This window comes from Panthera pardus, unplaced genomic scaffold (assembly GCF_024362965.1).
Source record: "Panthera pardus isolate Hobbes unplaced genomic scaffold, ASM2436296v1 HiC_scaffold_3, whole genome shotgun sequence".
Classification (NCBI taxonomy): domain Eukaryota; kingdom Metazoa; phylum Chordata; class Mammalia; order Carnivora; family Felidae; genus Panthera; species Panthera pardus.
The window spans coordinates 38,993,745-39,015,658 of record NW_026526876.1 but is presented as its reverse complement, the minus strand read 5'-3'; the positions used below and the strand labels follow the sequence as shown (position 1 = coordinate 39,015,658).

The window sequence follows — 21,914 nt, the reverse complement described above, 5'->3', positions numbered from 1 at the left end:
CTCCCATCTTTTTAAAAATTTTTTTTTAAATGTTTATTTATTTTTGAGAAAGAGAGAGAGAGACACACACACAGTGCGAGTGGGGGGAGGGGCAGAGAGGGGGGGAGGGGCAGAGAGAGAGGGAGACCCAGAATCCAAAGCAGGCTCCAGGCTGTCAACCCAGAGCCCGACGCGGGGCTCGAACTCACGAACTGCGAGATCATGACGCTTAACCAGTGGAGCCACCCAGGCGCCCAGTTGCGTTCTCCCATCTTAAAATACTCACAGGGTGGTTTGCACACCCTGCCTCCCATTCCTCAGCTTCTACTCTTTACTTCCATCTGGGTCAGCCCTCTGCCCTCTGATGCCCCTGCCCCAGAGCTCTTCCTGAAATGCGGCTTTGTGCCCCCTTGCTTCAGGGCCATGAACCTACATTGCCTCCTGCTGCTCATGGGGCGCCCACGCACCCTGCAGCCCTCTCTTCCCCGCTGCCCCTTTCCCCTGCTGCTAGCTCACTTCGTCCTAAATGTGCTCTGAGGGTCCCACCGCTACGCTTTTGCTCAACCTGCTTTCTGTCTCTTCCACCCTCCACCCGGTGGGCCCGGCTTGGGAGCCACGTCTCCCACCGTGAATACCACCCCACCCCACCCCCCGCCTCTGAAGTCAGCACCTCATGAGGGATCCGCCTTTCTAGAGCATCCGTTTTCTCGCTTGATGATGCTGTGTTGAGGGTATGCTCTGAGTCGCGCCCTGGGCTGGGTGCACCCGTGGCAGACGTGTCCCTGCCTTTGGGGAGCATGAGGTCCAGGGGCATGCTGCTTTGGGGTATTAGATTCACGCCCCGGTGGGCAAAGTGTATACCACGTACAGCTTGTAGTCTAGGGCCCTGCATTCAGTGAGCTCAGGACCCACAAGGACTAAGGACTCCTGCTGAGCACCTGGCATGCTGGCCCAGGGCTCGGTGCCGCGTCAGAGCTGGGTACACCCCTAGGCCTAGTCGAGGCACCCCAGGGGGAGGGCAAGCAGACACAATTAATCCAGCCCTTTGCCCTTTTTAAAACACTTCTTATGGGGCGTCTGGGTGGCTCGGTCAGCTAAGTGTCCGACTTCGGCTCAGGTCATGATCTCACAGCTCGTGGGTTTGAGCCCCGCGTCGGGCTCTGTGCTGGCAGCTCGGAGCCTGGAGCCTGCTTCGGATTCTGTGTCTCCCTCTGTCTCTGCCTCTTTCCCGCTTGTTCTCTCTCTCTCTCTCTCAAAAATAAATAAATATAAAAATAAATAAATAAACAAAATGCTTCCTGTTCAACTTCCAGAACACTGGCTATTATAAACTTACAGAAAAGCGCACACGTTTTAGGCGTACCCTTCAGTGAATTCTCACACACTGAACATACTTGTGTAACCAGCACCTGAATCGTCGCTGGGAGCAACAAGACATTGCTGGGACCTAGACACCCCCTCCTCGTGCCCCCTCCCAGCCACTACTCACCGCAGAGGAACGCTATCCTGACTTCTAACCATGTGGATTACCTTTTGCCCATCTGGCATCTTCCCCTAAAGGAAATTATACAAGTATGTGTCTTTCACGTCTGGCTTCTTTCACACAACTCTGTGTTTGTGGGGGTCATCCTCGGGGTTGAGTGTGAGTAGGGATTCTCCCTCCTCGTTTCTAAGTGGTGGCCCTTGAACGAAGGGACCTTCTAGGTGGTGGCGCATCGCATGAATGGACCCATGTATGTATCCATTCTATTGTCAGCGGCAGCCCCACCCTATTTTAAATTTAGCAAGCCCATTAAACCCACCCACTTCCTCACGATCCAGCAGGCCTGCCCAAGGCCATCCATAACTCAGACCTTCAGGTCTCCAGACCTCACTGGGCCCAGCCTGAGCCTCACCTCCTGCAGGAAGCCTTCCTGGGACACCCCAGCCTCTGCCAGGGCTTTCTTTTGCTTTATCCTGGGTGGTTTGGGCAGCCAGGTAAGTGACTGTCACCTGAGAGTGATAAAGGCCCCCTCTGTGGCATTTTGTTACAGCACTTACATGGTCATTACCTGGCCGTCATTTCAGAACAACTTCCAGAAGTAGAGAAGTGGAACGGTATTAGGTCCAGCTCACGAGAGAGAAAGCAGGCTCCACCCAGTCGGGCCACAGGTCAGAGGACCTGGCCACAGAGAGCTGGGACAGGCACCCAGGCCTTGTCACAGCAAGCTTGGGTTTCTCCTGACCCCCGCCACCTGCACCTGCACACATATCCCATCTGCTGCAGCAACGTGCGCCCTGGAGGGCAGACGCCCGGCCCCCCGCCCCTCCAGCCTGCTGCACGGGGCTGGGTACACAGGAGCAGCCCGGATACGGTGTGGGTGCTGATGACAAGGGAGTGTGTATGTAGCAGGGATGGAGCCCGAGTTCGAAGGCCATGATGGGGAATCACTGTATGAACGTGCAAGTCGGGGGCATGGCTTTTTAAGGCAGGTGGGGAGTGGCCACAAAGCCTGATGCAGAAGGCCCAGTACGAGTTGCCACTCCCGAGCCACGGAAGCGGGGACAAGTTCCTTCACCTTCTGAAGCTCCGTCTCCAACGTGAGTACCGGGGTGGGGGTGGGGGGTGGGGTGGGGATGCCTGCATCTCAGGCAGCTCCCCACAGGGAGAGAATGAACAACAGATCACCCCGCGTCTCACAGGACAGCACTCAGGGAGACAGGGGCCAGAGCAAGAGGCTGCTGGGACTTTGTTTCGGTTTCACACACAGGCTGCGCTGTGGCAACAATCAAGAGATCTTGGGGGTGTGAAACCTCAGATGGCTGCTTGGACCGACGGGGAGATCCAGCCTAGGCTCCTTTACCTTGGCCACCTTGGCAGAGCCTTCTGCAGGGGCGGTGGGCACCCACCCATGCCTGTGCCCCTAGATTATTCACCCCAGAGCCCTTGCTGGGACATCGAGGGGACAGATCATACACAATGCGTCCAGAACCGAACTCCTGCCCACCCCCACCTCCCTTGGCCCGTCCCATTTTCCCTAGCCACTGGAACACACGCTCCATGAGGACCAGGGTGTTCACCACAGGGCCCCAGAACAGTGGTCGGCACAGGAGAGGACACTCATAATGCATTTGGTGAACAAAAGAATGAATGAATGGAGAAAGGAATGAAGGGGGCCCTCTGAAGCCCGGTTTCTGCAGCTGAGTGCCCAGGGGTACAGTATGCTCTCTCTCTGACAGCAAGACCACAGCCCTCGGCACCCAAGGGGGGTCTCTGATCCAAACAGAGTGCAAAGGACAAGGTTGGTGGAGGTCATTCCTGGACCCCATGACGCTCCCTACAATTCTGCTGGGCAGGGTGAATGATCCCCTCTGAAACCACGAGCATTCAAAAGAGAAGAGCTGGGTTGGGCCGGACTGGCAACCCGGCCCACAGCCTGCCCACCCCCCACCCCCATACAGTTTCCACAGGCGACAACAGCTTCCTTAATAATGCAATTCGACAGCTGCACGGGACTGATAAGGTCTGGCGCCCAATGGACCGCACGGAGGAGGGCCCCTCCGTGGGCACGGAGGCTGAAATCCCTAGAGACCCAAGCAGGAGCCAGGTGGGTGGGAGGATGGCCCTGGCTGGGTCACAGCTCTGTCAGGGACTTCCCAGCACCCTCCCAACCCCCCCTACCCTTCCCACCCCCCCACCATCCAGCCCCAACCCCACCCCCGCCAGGGCCCCAGGCTTGTGGACAGCCTCTGCTCAGCGGGAAGAGTAATTACTTCCTTAATCCTGTGCAGGAGGGAGAAGGGAGGAGAAGCGATCAACTGACAAGTTCGTTTATCTCAGCAGAAATGGAGGTGCCGAAAGGCCAAGGGCCTGCTCTGATCCCTGATCCCCGATCCCCATTCAAGCTCACTGCCCTACTGTGGCTGCAACAGCAGCCTTTGCAAGGGCCTGGGGGTGGGGACAAGGCCCTCTGTGCTGGGCCAGCCTGTGGCTCACGGGCCCGCTGGCCCAGATGCTGAAGGGGGGGCCTGCCAACCACCAGGGACTCTGGTTATTTGAGCACCTCTGTGCTCTAGGATTATCATCTCACGTCCACAATAGCTGAGACCCATGGCTGGCTGGGCAGTGAACGCCCCAGATCCCACGGGTTAGCACCAGGACTGGGACCCCGGGCAGTCTAGCTCCAGAGTCCCCGTCCCTGTTCTACTGCACTTCCTCTAGGACTCCAGCATGACCTCCCACAGGTGTCCAGATCACCTGAAATGTTAAAAATCTCCTTTCGGCCAATGCAACCCCCTCTCGAATCACCTTCTGGCTGCGGTTCTGGGAGCCGCTAGACTAGAAACCTGAATACCCAGTAAGAAGGAGAGATCTGACCCAAGGGTACCACCCCCATTACGACCTCCTGCATCTACCATGGGAAACAGAAACAGCTCCAGGTGGGGAGGGGAGAGGCCTGGCCACCCAGGAGTGGCATACCTGAGTGCCCCCCCCCCCCCACTCTGAGGGATCCCTAATGTTTAGAGGGCTCTAATCATGGCCATGGCCCTGAGCCTGAGAATTAGCCTCCCGGAATCGGTGTGGGGAAACTGTACCTGAAGGGGGCCCCCCCGGAGTCCACCTAAGCTCAGCTGGAGCCCAGAGAGGGTGAGCGGTTTGCCAAAAGTCACACAGCTAGTGAGTGACTGAATGGAACTAGCTGGATGGGAGAAGACACAGGGAGCCAAGCCTCCGCAGGATGAGGGCTTTGCCTCTGCCGAGGGTGGGCAGACAACCAAGGGAACACAAAGGTGCTGGTGCCTGACCAGTGGCAGACCTGTGGGTCTCTACCAAGAGCCGCTGCTAGGTAAGCTCCATGTCCGAAGTGGAGAGAGAGCCAGGGAAAGAGAGGTCTGGACGTGTCAGAGGAGGAACCCGTGAATCTTCCACTGGCCACATCTTCCTTCTTCCTAGTTGGTCACAGAATTTCAGAGTAGGACTCCTTCCTTGACTTGAATCCTCTCTTCAGCATCCATACCAAGTGGTCACTAACCATATGCTTGCACACCCTCAGTGATGGGGAGCTCACTACTTCTCAGGCAATCGGTGCCACCTTTGGACAGTCCTCATGGTCAGGACCTTCCGATATCTGAGCCAACATCAGCCTCCCAAGAGCTTCCTGGGGGCACCAGATAGAGACTAATTCTGCCAACCAGTCAAGATCTCCTGGGGCACCGTGTCCTTTGTTCACACTTGAGGGCTCCCCTGACTCCGTTGTTCATAACAGAAAACAATCCTCCAGGTGGTAGGCAATGGGGCATCAAAGGAACACTACCACCTCTTTATTCTAGAAGCATCTTTGGCCTCATTAGTGCTGGGCACTTTGGTCATGGTTCGCTCATTTGGAAATTTATGTCTATAACAATTCCCAAGGAACCCTCGGAGGTGCTAGTGATCTACCCCAAAGCAGTAGAGGTGAGAGAGAGAAAGTCAAAGAGAAATCACTCACTCCATGCTTTCTGTGTGCTAGCGCCCGGGTGTGTGTGCACAAGTCCAGGGGCTCATGGATGCCCTCTGGCTTGTCTGGGGCTGAGGCAGACAGATTTAAGCCACAAAACCCCCAGCAAAGAGCTGACATAGAGGCCCCTGGCCCAGTGGCCCCGTCAGCCCCTCTCTCATAGGTCTTCCCAGACCTGCCTCCCTCTTCGAACCTCATTTCTCACTTCCCTCTCTTTTCCAGAACTATCAGGACCCTGTCACCCACAGAAAGTTTTGTGGTTCTTGGAATGGTTTCCCATTCCCTGCTCATGTGATCACAACAGTCTTAGGTGGTTAGGAGATGAGTTATTCTATGTCACAGATGAGTAAGGGAGGCTGTGCGGGTAAGCTAGTGAGAAGGCACAGAGATTAAGTGGGCGGACAGGCCTGAACCATGGGGGCGGAGGGGAGGGCCCAACCCCCACCTTTTCGGTCCTGGCTCGGGCCCTTCGCATGCTGCCCTGAACTACTTTCCACAAGGTGGGTCACCCGCAGGCCCCTGAGATAAAAGCTTCTGGGCAGCATACCCGAATAACGCGCAATACACATGAGATGCAAACTAGCCCACCTTGAAGGTCACCCACAACTCCCGGGCCTCTGGGGTAACTGAACTGGCCCTGGGGATATAGCTCCAGCCTTCTGGCCTCGGGTCCTCCCTTGTCTCAGCTCAGAGGAGGAGCCGGAAGGCCCCCTGCTTTCTCCCCATCCCGCCCCGTCACCAACCACGCTGGGTCCAGCCTGGCACAACTTCAGGAGCGAGGAGGTGATGTGGAAGACGGTAGCCATTCAGACTGGAATGAGGAAAAGGAGTGAGTTCCCTGTCCTCTGAGGGACCCAAGCAGAGACTGCCACAAGGGATTCATCCCTTGGACCTAATACAGATAAGCTGACTCCCGTGGATCCTGAGGTCTCAGAGGAAGTACACTGAGTTCACGAGCAGCAAGAAGGCCAGGGACAAGGAGCCTAGAAGCCCAAGGACGCACAGTCGGGCGATGGCAAGGCTGGACCCATGTCTCAGGGGCCCTGCTTCCCAGTCCAGCGCTCTGCAACTTACTGTTGTGTGACCTTGACAAGTCCATTGCCTCCCTGGCCCTCAGTTTCCCAAGCTCTGCGATAAGGCGCTGGGCTAGCTGCTTCAAGCCCCCGAGGTCTGTCTGTGCAACGTCTGGGATTCTACAATGTCACAGAAAGCTGCAAAGGATCTCTAAGCTTCGAGGAAGAAGGGAGTCGTGAGTTCCTCACCTCCACGTCCTCAGTCTGACTCTGTCCAGTCCTAACCTTCTGTCTGCCGTTAACAGTCTGCCCGGGCACGGGGAGCCCTTGCACTTGAGGCATGGGTACGTCTGCCCCTTTATTTTTGTGCAAGTCCCCTGCCTGGCCATCTCAGCCCCCGTGATCCTGCCATGGCCATGCCAGCTGAGTCAAACAAAGTACGCTCATCAACCAAAGGGACAACCTCTGGACTTGGGGACAAATGAGTAGTCCAAGCTGGACGATGGATGTGGGTCCCTATGCGGGTGGGCAAGAAAGTTGTACCACCTTTGATTAATGACCCTTTAGTGATCCAGAGGGAGAAAGAGATCTCCAAAGATACGCTTTTATAGGTACTCCATTGTATAGGTCCCTAGTTTCAAAAATCCATGCACCACCCCTTAGTTCATGCTAAACACAGCCCAAGAACAGAGTTCTTCACCATATACACGCTGTATGTACACACACATGCTCACGCACCCACACAAGAACACATCCGCGGATAACACGCACTGGGCATGCACACATCAGGCATATAGGTACAAACACCCGACGTGGGGAAGAGATTTAGAGATCGAAAATCAGGGGCCTTGGATTCGAGGCCAGCCTACACTGGGCATGCCTGCATAACCATGGACAAGACCCTCGAACCTGAGACTGTCTGTAAAACGGAGCAACACCACCACCTGCCCCCAGAGCTGCAGTGAAGACCAAAGGAGCTGGTGTGGGTAGGTCTTGAAAGCTGTAAAAAAAAGCTCCTGGGCTGTCTACACTTAAACCTGAACTATGTTAGGGAACTAGAATCAGCAGCCTGAAAAGCACCTGATGTTTTAGAAAAGGATTTGGCATATGAGTCAAAAGGCTTGCTTTTCTAACCCAGCTCTGTTTTCTTGTAACGGGGGGGACTTTGAGCAAATCCCTCCCTCTCTCCCAGCCTCCCTCCCCCCCCCCTCTGTAAAAGGAGAGGGTTGGAGAGGGACTCCCTACTTCTTAGTGGCTCTCAACACCAGAGAAAAGAAGGTGACAGGAGCCCTTTCCAAGAAGAGCAAAGCCAGCTTCCGTAAAGCACCTGGTTGAACAGGTGTTCTGGATGCTCCCGCGGCCGCTGGAAGGGGTCGGGGCAGGCGTAGAGCTGGGCAACTGAGCCCTAGTTCGCGTGGGGGCACCTTCTGATTCGTGCCTCGCTTTCCCGGGCTCTTCCGGGCGTCCCCGGGACAGCCGGGCAGGTCCCCGTGCGTCCCGGGCAGGGATCTGGCTGGGGGTGGGGGTGGCACGGCCAGACCCCCTCCCGGCGATGCCTCCTCCCCAGGGCCCTCTCAGGAGCTCGCGGATGCGCGCCCTCGGTCCCGGGACACTTCCTTACCCAGAACTTGGAGCCGCACAGGGCGTCCATGGGGTCGAGGCTCCTCGGCCAGGAGGCGAAGGCGGGTAGCCTGCCCAAGCGGGACCCCCGCAGCGCCCCGGAGCCGCCTCCGCCCCCGCCCCTCCCCGCGCTCCGCCCCCTCCCGACCCTATCCTCAGCCCTTTGGGTCGAATGTCTAGTGGCCGAGAACTGCGACAGAGCCTCCCTGAGACTGCGGCTCCTGGAGGAACTTTGAGACAGGGGTGGCGGGCCACTGACACAGCGACAACTCCTTCAAGTGGCCGGTGGGCCGTGCTGGAGAGATGCCCCTCCAGGTACTGAGGCTGAGAGGGCTGGCGCAGGGGTCTGTTTCCAAGGGGCGCACCCCTGCTTCCACCGGGCGCAAGTCTGCCGGCCCAGGAGTCATGGAGACGTGGAAAGTGACTTAGCAAGACTCCTCCGTGAATACATCCTTGATGAGGTCGCGTTCAACTGTGGGTCTCAGTCTTCTTATCCGTGAAATGGGAATGCTTAGTACTCAGCCAATCAGGAAGTTGACCTCTCCGCCCACAGGTTACCTGGGAACCGGCAGAAACCGGTGGTGCTCGCGGGTGCGGTGTACCCAAGGAGAGGGGGTGGGGAGGGGTCCTAGCGTCATCCAGATGGTGGCTTTCCATGGCCCTCTTAAATGGCTGCCTTGCTGAGGTTCTGTGGCTCCCGGATCTGGTTCCTGCTGCCTCCACTTTTGCTTCCAGGAAACAGGGATAATCCTAGCTGGGAGGGTTACTCTGAGGGTTAAATGGCAACAGCAGGTAAAGCATCAAGCGCCTTGCCCGGCGCTCTTGGTGGGCACCCAATAGGTGTTGATTTCCTCCGCTCCAGCCTGGGCAGGGTGGGAGATGGGCAGGTGAAGCCCCAGAAGGAGCCCCCACATGCCCACACTCCCGAGGCTGCGTCTTCACATTCCCCAACTGTAAAACCCGTTTGGGCTCAGTGGCCTTCTCCTGCTTGCCCAGTTTGGCCATGTTAGGTTCCCTCCGGCCTTCTATCGCTCACTCCCCCAGCGGGATCACAGAAGCCACTTCTCCACTCCTTCTTGGGGCTGAGAAGGAATCCCTCCACCCGCCCCTGTGCCACCTCTCCCCTGCCTTCACCTCCCCAACCCTGTGGTCTTGGCCCCTCTCTGCGGGGTCTGCCCGGGGTTCACCCTGGTGATCCCTTTCCTGGTGCTTGTTCTTAAGTGGTGTTTTCCTCCTTGGGTGCCTAGCTGCAGGCGTGGGGTAGGGGGCGGCAAGATAACACAGGGGCAGCCAGCCACCGCCTGTCCTTCTGGGCAGGCAGGAAGTGACCAGAAGGAAGTCTATGCCCTGAGCTATCAGAACAGAGATCTGAGCTGCGCTGGGCAGAGCAGGGTGGACAAGGCTCCCCCTTCCCAGGCAGAGGGATAGAGGGTCTGCTCCCCCTCCACTGGGCAAGCCCTCTCAGCCCTTTGTCTGCCCCCCTCCCCTCCCCTGACCCAGTCACCCTCCACCCCAGCCCCATCCCAGAGCCCAAGACTTTATAAAGCTTTCACATCTTGTCATAGAGTGCCTTGGGTTATATTTAGTTGTGAAGTACCTGTCTTCCCTGCCAGTCTGAGAGGTCCCCAAGGGCAGGGATTGACTGAATCACCTCCAACCCCCTCCCTGCCTCGGGCAGTAACTTCTGTATGCCGTGTGACCTTAACAAGGCCCTTGAGGTCCCTGGGACTCAGTTTCTTGAGCAACGTGGACAAAATGCCATCTAAGGTCTCTTCTAGCCCTGCTGATCCAGATGCTTCTGTGGTGAGCAGACCGGGGTTCCTCCTCCAACCCTTCCTCTAGTTCGGGGCCAAGAAAGACCCTTGGGTCCTGTCTTCAGCACTGGGGCTGAAGCACTGTCCTTTCTGGGCACCATCCCACACCGCCTTTGGAGAGCCCTTCGCGAACTCACGGCATTGGGTGGGAGCCTCTGAGGTCACAGCAAGGGGACCTTGGCAATCCTCAACTTCCTTCCCATCTCTCTTGAGCTTCTTCCCTGGGGGTTTGCGGTTTCTGGTCCCTCTTGGAATGTGGTCCCGCTTGCGTAGCCCTTGAATAACAACCATAAAATTCCTAGGGCATGAATACTTTGATTCCACCAGAGCAAGTAAACTGAGGCCCTGAGGTGTCTTGTCCCAGCAGAGGAGTGATGAGCTCCGTATCTTCCGAATGCCAGGCCGTTTCCATGCAGACACTTTGGGCAGGGATGCGTGTCTGGTGTCCTTAGCTGATGCCGTTGTGCCCATGGGCCCCCTTTCAAGGTTGCTTGCCACGGTCTCCTCCCTACACCTCACCTCCCTTTCTGCGCCCGGCAAACTACCTGTCCTTGAAGATTTCACTCAAGCCCCACAGCACCCCCCCCCAAAGCCTACCTTGAACCTCCCTCACCCCAGTCCTGGACTAGAGACCCTTTCTCTGCACAGTCTTCCCCCTTGTATTGTACTCACTGTCTGTCTTGCTCACCTCCCCCAGGAGACTGTAGACACCTTCAGAATAGGGACCAAGCACACTTGTTTGTTGCCGTGTCCTCAGCACCCGGGACAGTGCCTGGGAAAGGTGAACCTCAGGAAATGTTTGTTGACTGACTCGACAAGCATCTCATGCCCTTAGAAGAGGTTGTAAGTAACGAGGCTACTGTGGCCTTAGCTGTAGTCCCAGCAGTGGGCACAGTCTGTCCACTCTGTTTTCAACTTTCCAGAACCAAGATGTTTCCGGCCGGAGGCTCCTGTGTAGCAACAAGGACTTGTGGCTTGGGCTGCCGGGGAGACAGGGACTGCACTCCCCCAGCTTTGTGGTCCCAGCCCCATCCTCCCCTCCGACTGACTGCAGCTCCGGGAGGGATGGGCCGAGCGTGTGCTGTACCTCCCTGGCCGGGGAGCATCCCAGGGGAACCCACTGGAGATTTCCTGGCAGGGAGATGGAAAGAGAAGATAATTGCAAGGCACAGCTCTAAGCAGCAATGACAGCAGAGAGAAGAAAGCAAAGCAAGGCAGGGACGGGGAGACCCGGGGGCAGAAAATGCTGCAAACGGGGACAGTCAGGTGGGAACTCGGGCAGGGCGGGGTGTGGAAAAGCAAAGGCTATGGAACTCTCCACTTTACTCACTACCTGATTCTTTTGAGCCCCTTGTGGCTCCTTGAAGGCCTGGAGCACCCCCAAACCAGATCCAGCCCCCACACTCCAGCCTGGTGGAAGCCACACCGGCCCCCCTCGTGGCCTCAGCGAGGCTGCCTCTTCGCTCCCAGCCTGCACTTGATCTGATTTGGCATGCATGTGAGCACGGGCTGCTGTGACCGATGCAGGAGTTTTCAAAGCAAGAAGAATTAATTAGCTCCGTGGGCCACCGTCAGCAGCTCCCACCCCTGGACCGGGACTAAGCCAGAGTTCTGAAGTTCTCAGCAGATATCCCCCCTGGGTGTTTGCTGAGGTGCCGCCTCCCTGACCCGCCTCGCCGTGTCCTCAGAGTAGGGAGCCAGTCCACAGCTCAACTCGTTCCTGGTAGCCGTTGTCCTGGGGTTAGTCCTGGGTGCACAGGCCTTAGGCAGGTGTCACTGAGCACTGTGGACTCACCACTCCCATGGCGGACGAATCATGCAGACAAGTCCTTCATTGCGTCTCTGAGCCTGTTTCCTCCCATGGAGGGCCATGCAGAGCACCCCCCTGTAGAAGGTGTCCATCAGTGTGGTGTCCTCTCCCTGGCTACGTCCCTCCAAGGAAGGGGACCCCCCGTGCACCAGGTGGCACCAGGTGAAGGTACCTTGTGCTGCCACCTGCTGTCTGATGTCCTCACTGCACCACGGTCACCAGCCCCCCAGGTTGGGTGACGGCTGGCCCAGGAAAGGAGAGAGGAGGCCACGGTTGTGATGGGTGGGGACTAAGGGTGACATTAGAGGTGAAAGCTGTTTGCCAAGTGGGAGAGGTCTGGGTGGGGCACGGGGAGAGGACGGGAAGGACAAGGGGGTGGCAGGCGGGGGAGGGGAGCCAGTGCTCTGTGGTTCAAGGGCAGCATTATGCCGGGGAAAGGTGGTATCTGGGAAACTGGGTGATTGCACAGACAGCCTTGGCCAGCCTTCGGAGAAGCAGCCAGAGCTCAGGGATGCCTTCCTTTGTGGTTAAGCCTCTCTCCTCACACGAGGTGAAGGACCGTGGGCTCCTTTAAGCCTCTGAGTACGCCAAGCTGGGAGCTCGGGCGTGCATTTCTATGAACACAAATGTGACTGCCTTGGAAAAGGCCTCCCTGGCAAGTCGTTTCATGATCGGGATTCCTTGCCCCATGTCCCATTCCTTCGACAATGACAAGAGGCTGAGGTGGATGAAGCCGATGGGCTAGAGGTTGGCCAGACACATACGATGCAGCCCCAACCCTGCCGCTTCCTGCCTGTGTGATCTTGGGCACGTCACTAAACCTCTCTGAACTCACTGGCTCGTGCAAAACCGATAGCAGTGCTAGCCTCCTTGTTAGCGCGTTGGGAAGAATAAGCGAGAGATTACAGATGAGCCTCAGATTTGTTTTTAGCATCAGCTCAGCTCTCTCCTCTTTCGGGTCCCCACCCCCCACGCCCAGGCAGACCTTTTCCTGGAGTCTTGGGGGGGAGGAAGCAGAAGCTGCCAAGCCCAAGGTGGGGGCCTGTGGCTGTTGACACAATTCCCTCCGAAGCCCCCACATCCCTGAAGCTCCTGGCCACTTCCTGCTCCTGGAGGCCTTAATCCAAGACCTGCTTTGCCCCCACCAGCTCCTCCCCCCATCCCAGCTTCCTTCAGTCTCGTCCAGTCCCTGCTGTACCCTAGAGCAGATAGAACCATCCGGACAAGCGTCATGAGGTTTGCCTCATCATCATTAGTACTGTTAATAAGATTCAGCAGTGTTATTATTTCCACTTTTAATGAGACACATCAGCTTCCATCGTTGATAAAGATTTTACATTGTTGGGGGAGAGGCCACAATTCTGTCCCCGAAAATGCCCACGTTGACTCCGGGGGCTCCCGGGGGGGCAGAGGTTAGGGTGAAGCCTTGGATGGAGGAGAGGGGGTTATAGCCAAGCTCTCTGGCTTTACCTTGACCCAGAATCCTCCAACCATTAGAAGGCAAAAAGACCCCAGAGCCCCCTCCCCCAAATCTCCCACCCTCGTTAGGGAATAGACAGCTACAGATTTCGACAAATATATAAAAGCTTAATCTGCAGACCTAGGTGACAAAAGTCTAGGAAGTTGGTACAGTTTTGCTTTAAAAAAAAAAAAAAAAGACAGTTCCCATAAGCACCCCCCTCTGTCCACCCAAGGAGGCCAGAGGACAAGAGCTCCACACTACTGCACACCCCAAGAGGATAAAACCTGCTTGCTTCAAGTGTCATTTCTGTCCAGAAGAGCAATTAGAAAACCTTTCGCCACCTTAGAAAATACAGGATGGGCCAAAGCCTCCAGGCTCATCCGTCCAGCAGCCCCGCACCCCTGATCCCAGGGTCGGGGTGGGGGAGGGGGTTGCTGAAGGAGGGCTGCCCAGCCCCTTGGAGCTGCCTTTGAGGTTTCAAGGGTCCTGGGGCTTGAAGGTGCTGGGGATGAGGGGGTGGGGTTGAGGTGGGTGTTTGGGGTGGCTGGCTGAGCCTGCGGTTGGCTCTGTGGCACTGCCTCTTAGCTCAGGGTTCCAGGCAAGAGAGTATTGCCCCAAGGTAGCACCAGAAAGGAGGTTCTGGGCCGCACCAATAATAGCCCCTCCTCCTCTCCCCCTTCTCCTCCTCCTCCTTCTCCCTTCTCCGCCTTCCCTCCCTGGCCTGCCTTCCCAGCCCCTCCCCCGCCCCCCCCCTCCTCCGCTGGCTCCCACTGGGCAGGCAGCAGCAGACCATGTAAACACCTTGATGGCGCTCATTCATCACCCCCCAGGGGTCCAGCTCCGCACTCCGCAGCCTGGCTGCCTGGCCCTCCCGACTCCACCGGGAGGTGGCCTTTGGACTCCTGGCCCCCTCCATCTCGGGAGGGAGCAGCCCGCTCTGTTTGTACAGCTTAATCCCATTGCCAGCTTGATGGAGCAGTGCCCACGGTGCGGGTCAGCAGGGCTCCCAAGGCGTGAGGCTAACGCCCAGACCTCCAAGGTCAAGGGGGCTGAAGCCTGGGGAAGGAAAACCCGGACGCGCTTGCCCCCTCCCCCACCGATCCCGTTGGCAGCGGCTGAGGCTGCCTCCCCCAGTCTCAGTCGGCCCCATTAACCAAAACAGCTTCATTATGCCAATTTCCAGCTTTCAATGTGGGGCTGATAGCTGTCAGCAGAAATAAGAGTTAATCTGGAACTACTCACATTCACAGAGCTGCTGCCTGGCTAAGAGGAAGCGATAAAGCTTTGGTAGAAGCAGTAAACCCTGCTTGCCTAGCCTCCTACCAGGCAGAGGGGCTTCCCTCCTCCCTTGCCCCTGGGGGGTGAGGCTGCAAGGTTGCAGCCCTCCTGGGGAGGATTAGGTTCTCTCTCCCCCAGACAGCCAGCCAGACACGCAGACACACACACACACACACACACACACACACGCGTGCACGCGTGCACACACACACTCCTATACACACACAGGCAGCTCTGACCCCTTCCCTGCCCGCTGCCCACTCCCCAGCTCCGGGGGTCTTTCTCCAGTGCCACCTGGAAATGCCTAACTCTGTCCCTTTCGCTTTCACTCTGGACCGTGATTAACTTTTTTATTTTGGAAAATTACTTTATTATAGATATAGATATAGATATGTATGTATGTATATATAAAAAGGTTCCATTTCATTTGTAAAATCTTATTTTTTGCTTTTTCTCTTTTTCTTTTTTTTTTTCCTACACAAAATGATGACGAGGTTAAAGGAGAAAATAAGTTACATTACAGTTTCCAAAATGGTCCCCGCTCTCCGCTGAAGATGGGCCACCGTCAGGGCTGAAATGCACTCTCGGTCCCAGCTTGTGCTTTGCAAGAAGAGGGGATATAACTAGACTGGTTATTTTAGGTTAAAATAGCCAAGAGACAGACGCCTTCGCCTCAAAAATATTCTGAGACACATAAAAGTACAAGGAAACAAGTCTCTTCAGTCACAAAATGTCGTACATCCCGCATATACTAGATTCAATTAATTTAATAAAATAGAATATACATAGAGATTCTGCACAAACGTATTGCTTTCTCCCAGTAGCTCCTGGTGTTGGGAACCTCAGCTGCACTGGGCCTCTCTCTCTCTCTCTCTGTCTCTGTCTCTGTGTCTCTCCTCTCTCTCTGCCCGGAGCCAGGGTGACCAGGGCTGCTGCTTTCAACGCTCTGGAAATTCTGCTCGCCGGTTCCCAGCGCCACTGAGGCGGGGAGGAGCTCCTCCTTGGAGTCCGTATGGAAGGTTTTTCAGGAACATAGCCCAGGAGGAGGAGCTAGGATTTGGCACCCGGTGGAGAAAGGTGAATGGGGGAGTAGGGCAGGACTCAGGGGTCCAGGTCTGCTGGGTCGGAGGCTAAACCGGAGAGACTCAGCACGTCTTTCTTTGGGGGGGGCGAGGCAGCCATGCTGTCAGGGGGGCCGGAGGCCGAGGGATCCTTGGAGTCGCTGGACGGAGCCCTCCGCCGGAGGCAGACGCCAGGGCTCAGTGGGGGCCGAGGGCCCTGACTCTCTGGGGGGTCTATGGAGATACTAGGCGGGCTGAGTTTTTTCTTGGGCCGGCTTCCGGGCCCCCCGAGAGGCTGGCCCCCAAGGCTAGAGGGGTCGGGGCCCAGGCTGGGTTGGGAGATGCTGTCCAGGCAGCTGACCGCAATGGAGTGCCTCCTCTGTTCATCCAGCCAGGACGAGGGCCTGCGCCGGCCGCTCTGGGCCTCCACACTGTAGCACTTCTTCAGGTCCCGTGGCGACGGGGGCTCCTCCTGGCTGCCCACGGTCAGGGGGTCTCCTGAAACCCAGCTCAGTTCCGTGTCCAGCTCCAAGCTGCTCCTGGTCTCTGGCGGGCCCTTGCTCCAGCTGGGGTCGGAGCCTGGGCAGGGGGCCGGCGGGGGCATGTGCTTCGAGGTCTGGCTCTGGCGGCGGGGTTGCGGCTGCACCTGGGTGCCCAAGTGGCCCCAGAAGGAGGAGGCCCGGGCCAGAGGCGGGGAGGGCCCACTCCCCTCGGACATCAGGTCTTCCCGGCTGCCCAGGCCCTGAACGTCCAGGGAATCAGTCCTTATTGCTGCCTGCGCGAGGTGGGAGGACAGCTCAGCCTAGGGGCTTCCGCTCCCCCATGGACTGTTCCCACCTCCCCCCACCCCCACCCCCAAGCCGGATAGCCCCCGCCTCCCCCCGCGGGCCCACCCTAAGCAGGAGTATCAGCGTTTGCTCTTGTTGGGAGAAGGGGGCCACCATGCCTGCTCCCCCACCCCTCCCCCACGCCTGCAGGAATCGTTCTCTGAAGCTCCCCGCCCTCGGGACACCAGAGCGCACTGGGCCGGCTCTAGTGCACAGCTGGCTCCTTCACTCTTCCCGGCCTTCGCACAGGCTATTCCTTTGGCCTTGAATGCCCTTCTCGAATGACAGGCACCCCTCAACTTGATGGGCTCAGGTCCTCTTGTGACATGGTGCCTGACAATCTGTATCCCCACGTTACAACTAACCCATTCCTCCTCTCTGCTCCCTGCTGCACCGCACACGTGAGCATCCCAGCAGCTGTGAGCTATTGCTGTAATGGTCTGATGGCATTTATGTCTCTGACGCCAGACTGGGAGCTCCAGAGAGCAGGGGCTGTGTCCCCAGTGCCTGGCACACAGAAGCTGCTCGGTGAAACTCTGTAAAATGGGTGGCGACCGTGCCTGTTTCAAGTGTGTGGCATTGAGCAGATTCTCGTGTGGCCAGGATTACACACGAGGGCACCCTGGGCGTGGGCTGTGGCCTTGTCACAGTGGGGTCAGACAAGCCTCACCTGGCTACATAAGCCTCGGCCCTGTGCCCCGGGAAGGGGGCGCCGCGGGCTTGGCCAAAGGTGGAGATACCCAAAACATGCCCTGTGTCCCGTGGCTAAGTCTAGAAGTACAGAGAATCATTGGAAGGCAACTCTGGGCCAGGGAGAGGGAGTCCAGAGACCTGGGCTCTCCCACCAAGTCGACCCGTGTCCCTAAGCCCCCGTGGCCCGCTCCGGTCTCCAGCCCTCCTCAGTGGAAGAAAGGAGCAGGGTGCAAATGCCAGAAGGGCACAGACCACTTCTGCTTTGCCAGGCACCGTGCCCCCGGCACCTAGAACTGCCTCTGGACCGCGGTCAGCACACAATAAACGTTTGTTGGAAGAAAGAAAAGTGGCCACCTGGTTGTCACCAACAGCCCAGGATTCCCAGCGGAGAGGCCGGCGCCGGGGCCCTGGCCCACCTCTCCACACCTGCTTACCTGGCGCCTGAGTGGCCTCTGAGCCAAAGGGGAGCGGCCCGGTGGGGGCAGTTTGGGGATGGTGCCCCAGGTGGGGGCGCTGTGGGGCTGGAGCAGGTGGGGTGTCTCTTTGGGAAGCTGCAGGATGTAGCTGGTGTCTGCTGGCTGGGAGTGGACTGACAAGACGGAGCCTGTGGACAGAGAGGGGAGGAGAAGAGGAAGGAGCTGGCAGGTCAGTGGCCTGGCTCTTACCCCAGTCCCTCTTTTCCACTCTCCCTCCCCCATCGGGGCCTCTCCCCTCACCGCAGACCCCCCGCCCCGGATTGAAAACCACTCTCCACGGGCTGGCGGGGGGCGGAGGGGGGAGCCCTTGGAGTTCGGAGAGACCTCTTTTGCTGCCTCGGTGCCCCTCCCACCCAGGTCAGGAGTGGGCTTAGGCAAGGATGGGGTCTCCCTGTGCGAGCCGAGCAGCCCTGCCTGAGCCCTGGTACCTGACTGAGCTTTGGGGAGCCCCCAGCTTCTGCGTCCTAGGGACCCCTCGGCGGTGCTCTCGTCCCGGCACATGTAGCTGTCATTGGGCAGAGAGTGCGTCCGGCTGACTCCAGACTTCCGCACGGTCAGCAGGTCTGGTCCCAGGGCGAGGGGAACCTCCTCAGGGTGGGGCTCCATCTGCAAAAGGAACAGGGGAGGGAGGTGGGAAAAAGAGGGGCACCCGGATATCCGGACTGGCTAACTGAGGCAGAGCTGGACAACAGCAAGCAGAAGCGCCCCCAGGCTCTGGCCCCCTCCCCCCACCCTCTGGCCCCCTCCCTCCCACCCTCCCGGGCGGTAATGGGATGAGTTAGTGGGTGGGGGGAAAGGGGGCAGACACATGGGTGAGCCCTCCAGCACAGCAAGGAAGCAGAAAACTATCCAATACTGCATCATCTCAGAGCCTCCTGGTGGGGATGGTGGAGGGGGGAGAAGGTGTCCAGAAAACAGAGAGCAGCCCCCAGGTCCAGCCCGGCAGGTGGTTCAAGAGATGGTTCTCAGGGCCCCCGTAAGAGGCCCTGGAGCAGGACAGTGGAGGCTGAAAAGCTAAAAGCACCCCCTATCCCAGTGCTGGGGTTGTGGGGGTGGGGGTGGGGAATGGGAGGACCTGTCCAGTGAGCGAGGACTGCCTACAGAGCAGAGGCTGTTCACCATCCAGTTCTCTAAGGCAACCCCACGACCCAGCGTGGGGCAGGAGCTGGGCTAATGTGGGTTCGATGACAGGTGAACACTAGAGAGTGTCAGCTGGCTCACCCACCTGTGGCCCTGCACCTTTTAATTACTCAGTGACTCTGGCAGGAGGCAAATGGGAGGTGGGGGGCAAGGTCTGAGTATCACGGCTTCAGGTCCTCCCTTACTGGACAGATTGGGGGTGGGAGTGGGCTTTTTAAATTGGTTTCAAAGAAAAGCAGTAATCTGCCTTTGACCCCAGCTGGAGGGAGCCAAGGTGTGCTCCCAGATTTCTCCATCTCCCTGGGACCCCTTTCCTCCTTGGGGTCCCTTGTATCTTCCATTCCTAATTCTCAGAGAGGCGGGAGGGTTCCTGTCTCCACGCAGACCCCGCCAGCTAAGCACCCCAGGAGGGACGGTTGGAAAAGTCTGGATCCTTTGCTTCCCCTCTCGGCTTCAGGCTCCACTTCTGCCAGCTACCCCAAGACCCCTAGGGACCCCCAGCCTGTGGTCAAGACCCTGTCGCAGCCGAGCCCTGCTGTGGGGAAGGGGCCCCTGTCTCTTCTTAAGTGCCCAGAGGAGGGGGCAGGCAGGGAGGAGGGGGCTGCTCACAGTCTGAAGGGGAAAGGGAGCTGGGCAAGGGTAGAGAAGCTGTCCAAACACAAAGAACACCCCCCCCCAACACGGGGACACACAGTGACAGTGACGGAGGAGACAGAGACAACCCCCCCAGGTACAGAAGGGCATGGTGGTAGCAGCAGAGAGGTATGAGGCTCTCAGCCACTACGTGGAGGGAAATGGCTCATGTTGCAGGTAGGCGAGAAGGAGGGGGTGGGGAGGGGAAGGGCTGGCTTGCACAGGCTCCAAACACAGAGACTGGGTCTACATCGAGGGGGACCCTTTGGTCAGCTGCCTGATGCTGACCTCTGTTTCGGAGGGCCGTGTTACTACTCCTGGGTGTTGGGATTAACTCTTTCACAACTGCGCCCCTGGACCCTTGAGGCCCCAATTTAATCTCATCTCATTTCTTGGTCCACAGTGGGGACCCGGAAAGACCCATCAAAGCCTAGAGCACTAAGTGCCTGCCGGTTGATGCCTCCGGTGGCCAAGAGAGAGGAGGGAGGGATCTGGAGCCCTGCAGCCAGCCCAGCCCCTGGGGAGGCTAGGGGAGCAGTGAGGAGCGTGTGTAAGTACATTGCTCTCCAGGGCACTAAGTAAGAGTGTGTGAGTGTCATCAGGCAAAGAGTCATCCGTCAGAGCTAGAGAGCAGGACAGTTCAGACACAATCTCTGACGTCAGAGACAGAGCCTCCCTCTCAGCTAGAGGGATCTAGACAGGGAGAGAGATGATCAGGCATTAGAGACCAGGACAGAGCACCTGCTCGCGCGTGCATGCGTGCACACACGCACACACACACACACACATACACACACGCGCGCGCGTGCACACACACAGGCCCCCCCCTCCCCCTTTCCACAAAGCACGGGGGAGGGGAAGGCCTCTCTTCTCTCTCCCCACCACCCCTCTCCCGAGTAAACTGACAGTGCCTCCCCCACCCCACTTTGAAACACCCCCCCCCCCCCACCTCGGATCAGAGGCTGCGGCAGGCACCAAAGAGCCAGAGCCAGAGCGAACACCGACAAAGCAGGAGAAGCAGAAACTTATTCTAAAGATACCCCAGGAACCTGAACAGCCCCCTCCCACACCACCACCACCAAGAGAGGAAGCGGGGAGCAGGGAAGGCTTTCGACTCTCATAAAGATGATACCAGAAAAAAAAAAAAAAAAAATGAAGAAAGGCCAGCAAAGCGCCTCTCTCTGCTCTCGGCACAGACAGAGCCGCGTGGGGGGCGCTGGGGACAAAGCCGCCAATCTGATGACTGTTTTCTGCCTATTCTCTCTGCTTCCAAAAGCCTGGCAGGACTTGGCCTGCCCCCAGATTTTGGCTTCTCCCCTCCTGGGCCCTCCTCCGCCTGCCGGCAGCTTGCCCGCCCTCTTTAGCTTGGGTTCTGGGAGATGCTCTCCTCCTGCCGCCACACAAACTGGCTGGCTCACCAGGGATCTGCAGGGGGATTTCAGTGCCTGGGGGAGGGGAGAGCCATCCCTCCCAGATGAACCAACCGCCTGATCACCCCATCGCGTCCTCTTCTTTCCCTGTTCCTTTGCCCCATGAGCCTCCTTCAGGATGAGAGGCCTTGGGAAGGGATGTGCTCTCTCACTGATCATTCTAGGTCATTGCCATGTTGAAGCGCCTATAGCCTATCTGAGACTGAATCCCAAGGGCGGACCCCTAGAGGCAGGGTCCTTTCTCTATGTGAGGGTCACTGTTCATTGGAGTCAGGCTACAGGTGTCCCAGGTACTGGGAGCCTGCCTTCCTTCCCCTCCACCCAACAGGGCCTGTGGAACTCTAGGCTTTTCTATCTCCTGCTGACACCCGTCTCTTTGCCTCCACTCCAGGTCTACTGAGGTCTTCCCTGCAGCACCTGACCCCGGACCTAGGAGGGACGGCAGGGTGCTCTGCCAAGTGGAGGGGGTCAGGGGCAACCAGACAGGTCAAAAGGTGGGAAGAGGTGGGTGGGAGAGCCCCAGAGAGCAGGAAAGCCACGTTTAGATGGGACTGGGGGAGAAAACCATGCATGAGCTGTGGAAAGGGGCTGTGCTGAGGCGGGACGCCCAGTTTTATTTCACAGCGAGGTCCCCAGAATCCACTCACAGCTGGAACCTTCCAGGCCCTCTCAGGGCCAGGTCAGAAACCACTGTCTACTGAGGGCACTCATCATGTCTAGTGGGCTCCGTGGCTCAGAACGCCACCGAACAGAGGCTTTGGGGGTAGGTGCTGGACACAGGAAAGAAGCAGACTGTGGCCTAAGATATATCCCTCAAAGGGTCCCCTGGCCACCTGCAGTACCCCCCAAAGCCCTTCTCCCCTGGGTTTGGTACCTCACTTCCTCCACCCACTAAGGTCCCACTCCCAGCTTGTCTTCTGCCCTGCCCTCTTCTCTTCTCCTTTTGGTCCAGGTTCCTTCTGACAAATGCCCTCCGCAAGCCCCTCCTCTAGCCATCCTTCACTCCTAGAGGTGCGGTCCTTACCATCCCTACCTTCCAAATATGTATTCCAGGGGTTGATCTCAACTTGTACGAACCCCTGGCTGCCTCCCGCCGAGCCCAAAGCTCAACTGAGGCCCCGAGGCTGCTCTTTCTCCAGATACCCAGTGGGCAGGAAACACCCCGCCTCCCCAGAAGCACAGCACAGCATGGCACAGCCCG

At 57.9% G+C, this 21,914-nt stretch overlaps 2 protein-coding genes across 23 annotated transcripts in view; both read right to left on the bottom strand.

The window, feature by feature from the left end:
- Nucleotides 1-8,120, bottom strand: part of ABCC3 (ATP binding cassette subfamily C member 3) — a 43,928-nt gene extending 35,808 nt beyond the window's left edge. Inside the window, 1 exon segment of the mRNA XM_053892232.1 lies at nucleotides 8,091-8,120. Coding sequence (XP_053748207.1) covers nucleotides 8,091-8,120 — 30 coding nt within the window.
- Nucleotides 8,121-15,202: 7,082 nt separating this feature from the next.
- Nucleotides 15,203-21,914, bottom strand: part of CACNA1G (calcium voltage-gated channel subunit alpha1 G) — a 61,943-nt gene continuing 55,231 nt past the window's right edge. For 12 of the 22 annotated variants that reach the window (XM_053892203.1, XM_053892199.1, XM_053892205.1 and 9 more), the window contains 3 exons: nucleotides 17,939-18,116; nucleotides 17,469-17,638; nucleotides 15,203-16,289 (listed from right to left, as the gene is read on the bottom strand). In XM_053892203.1, the coding sequence (XP_053748178.1) occupies nucleotides 15,555-16,289; nucleotides 17,469-17,638; nucleotides 17,939-18,116 (1,083 nt within the window). In that variant the 3' untranslated portion in view covers nucleotides 15,203-15,554. Of the gene's footprint in view, nucleotides 16,290-17,468; nucleotides 17,639-17,938; nucleotides 18,117-19,841; nucleotides 19,977-21,914 lie in introns of all 22 variants that reach the window. The other 10 variants (XM_053892196.1, XM_053892195.1, XM_053892197.1 and 7 more) reach the window with 1 other exon arrangement.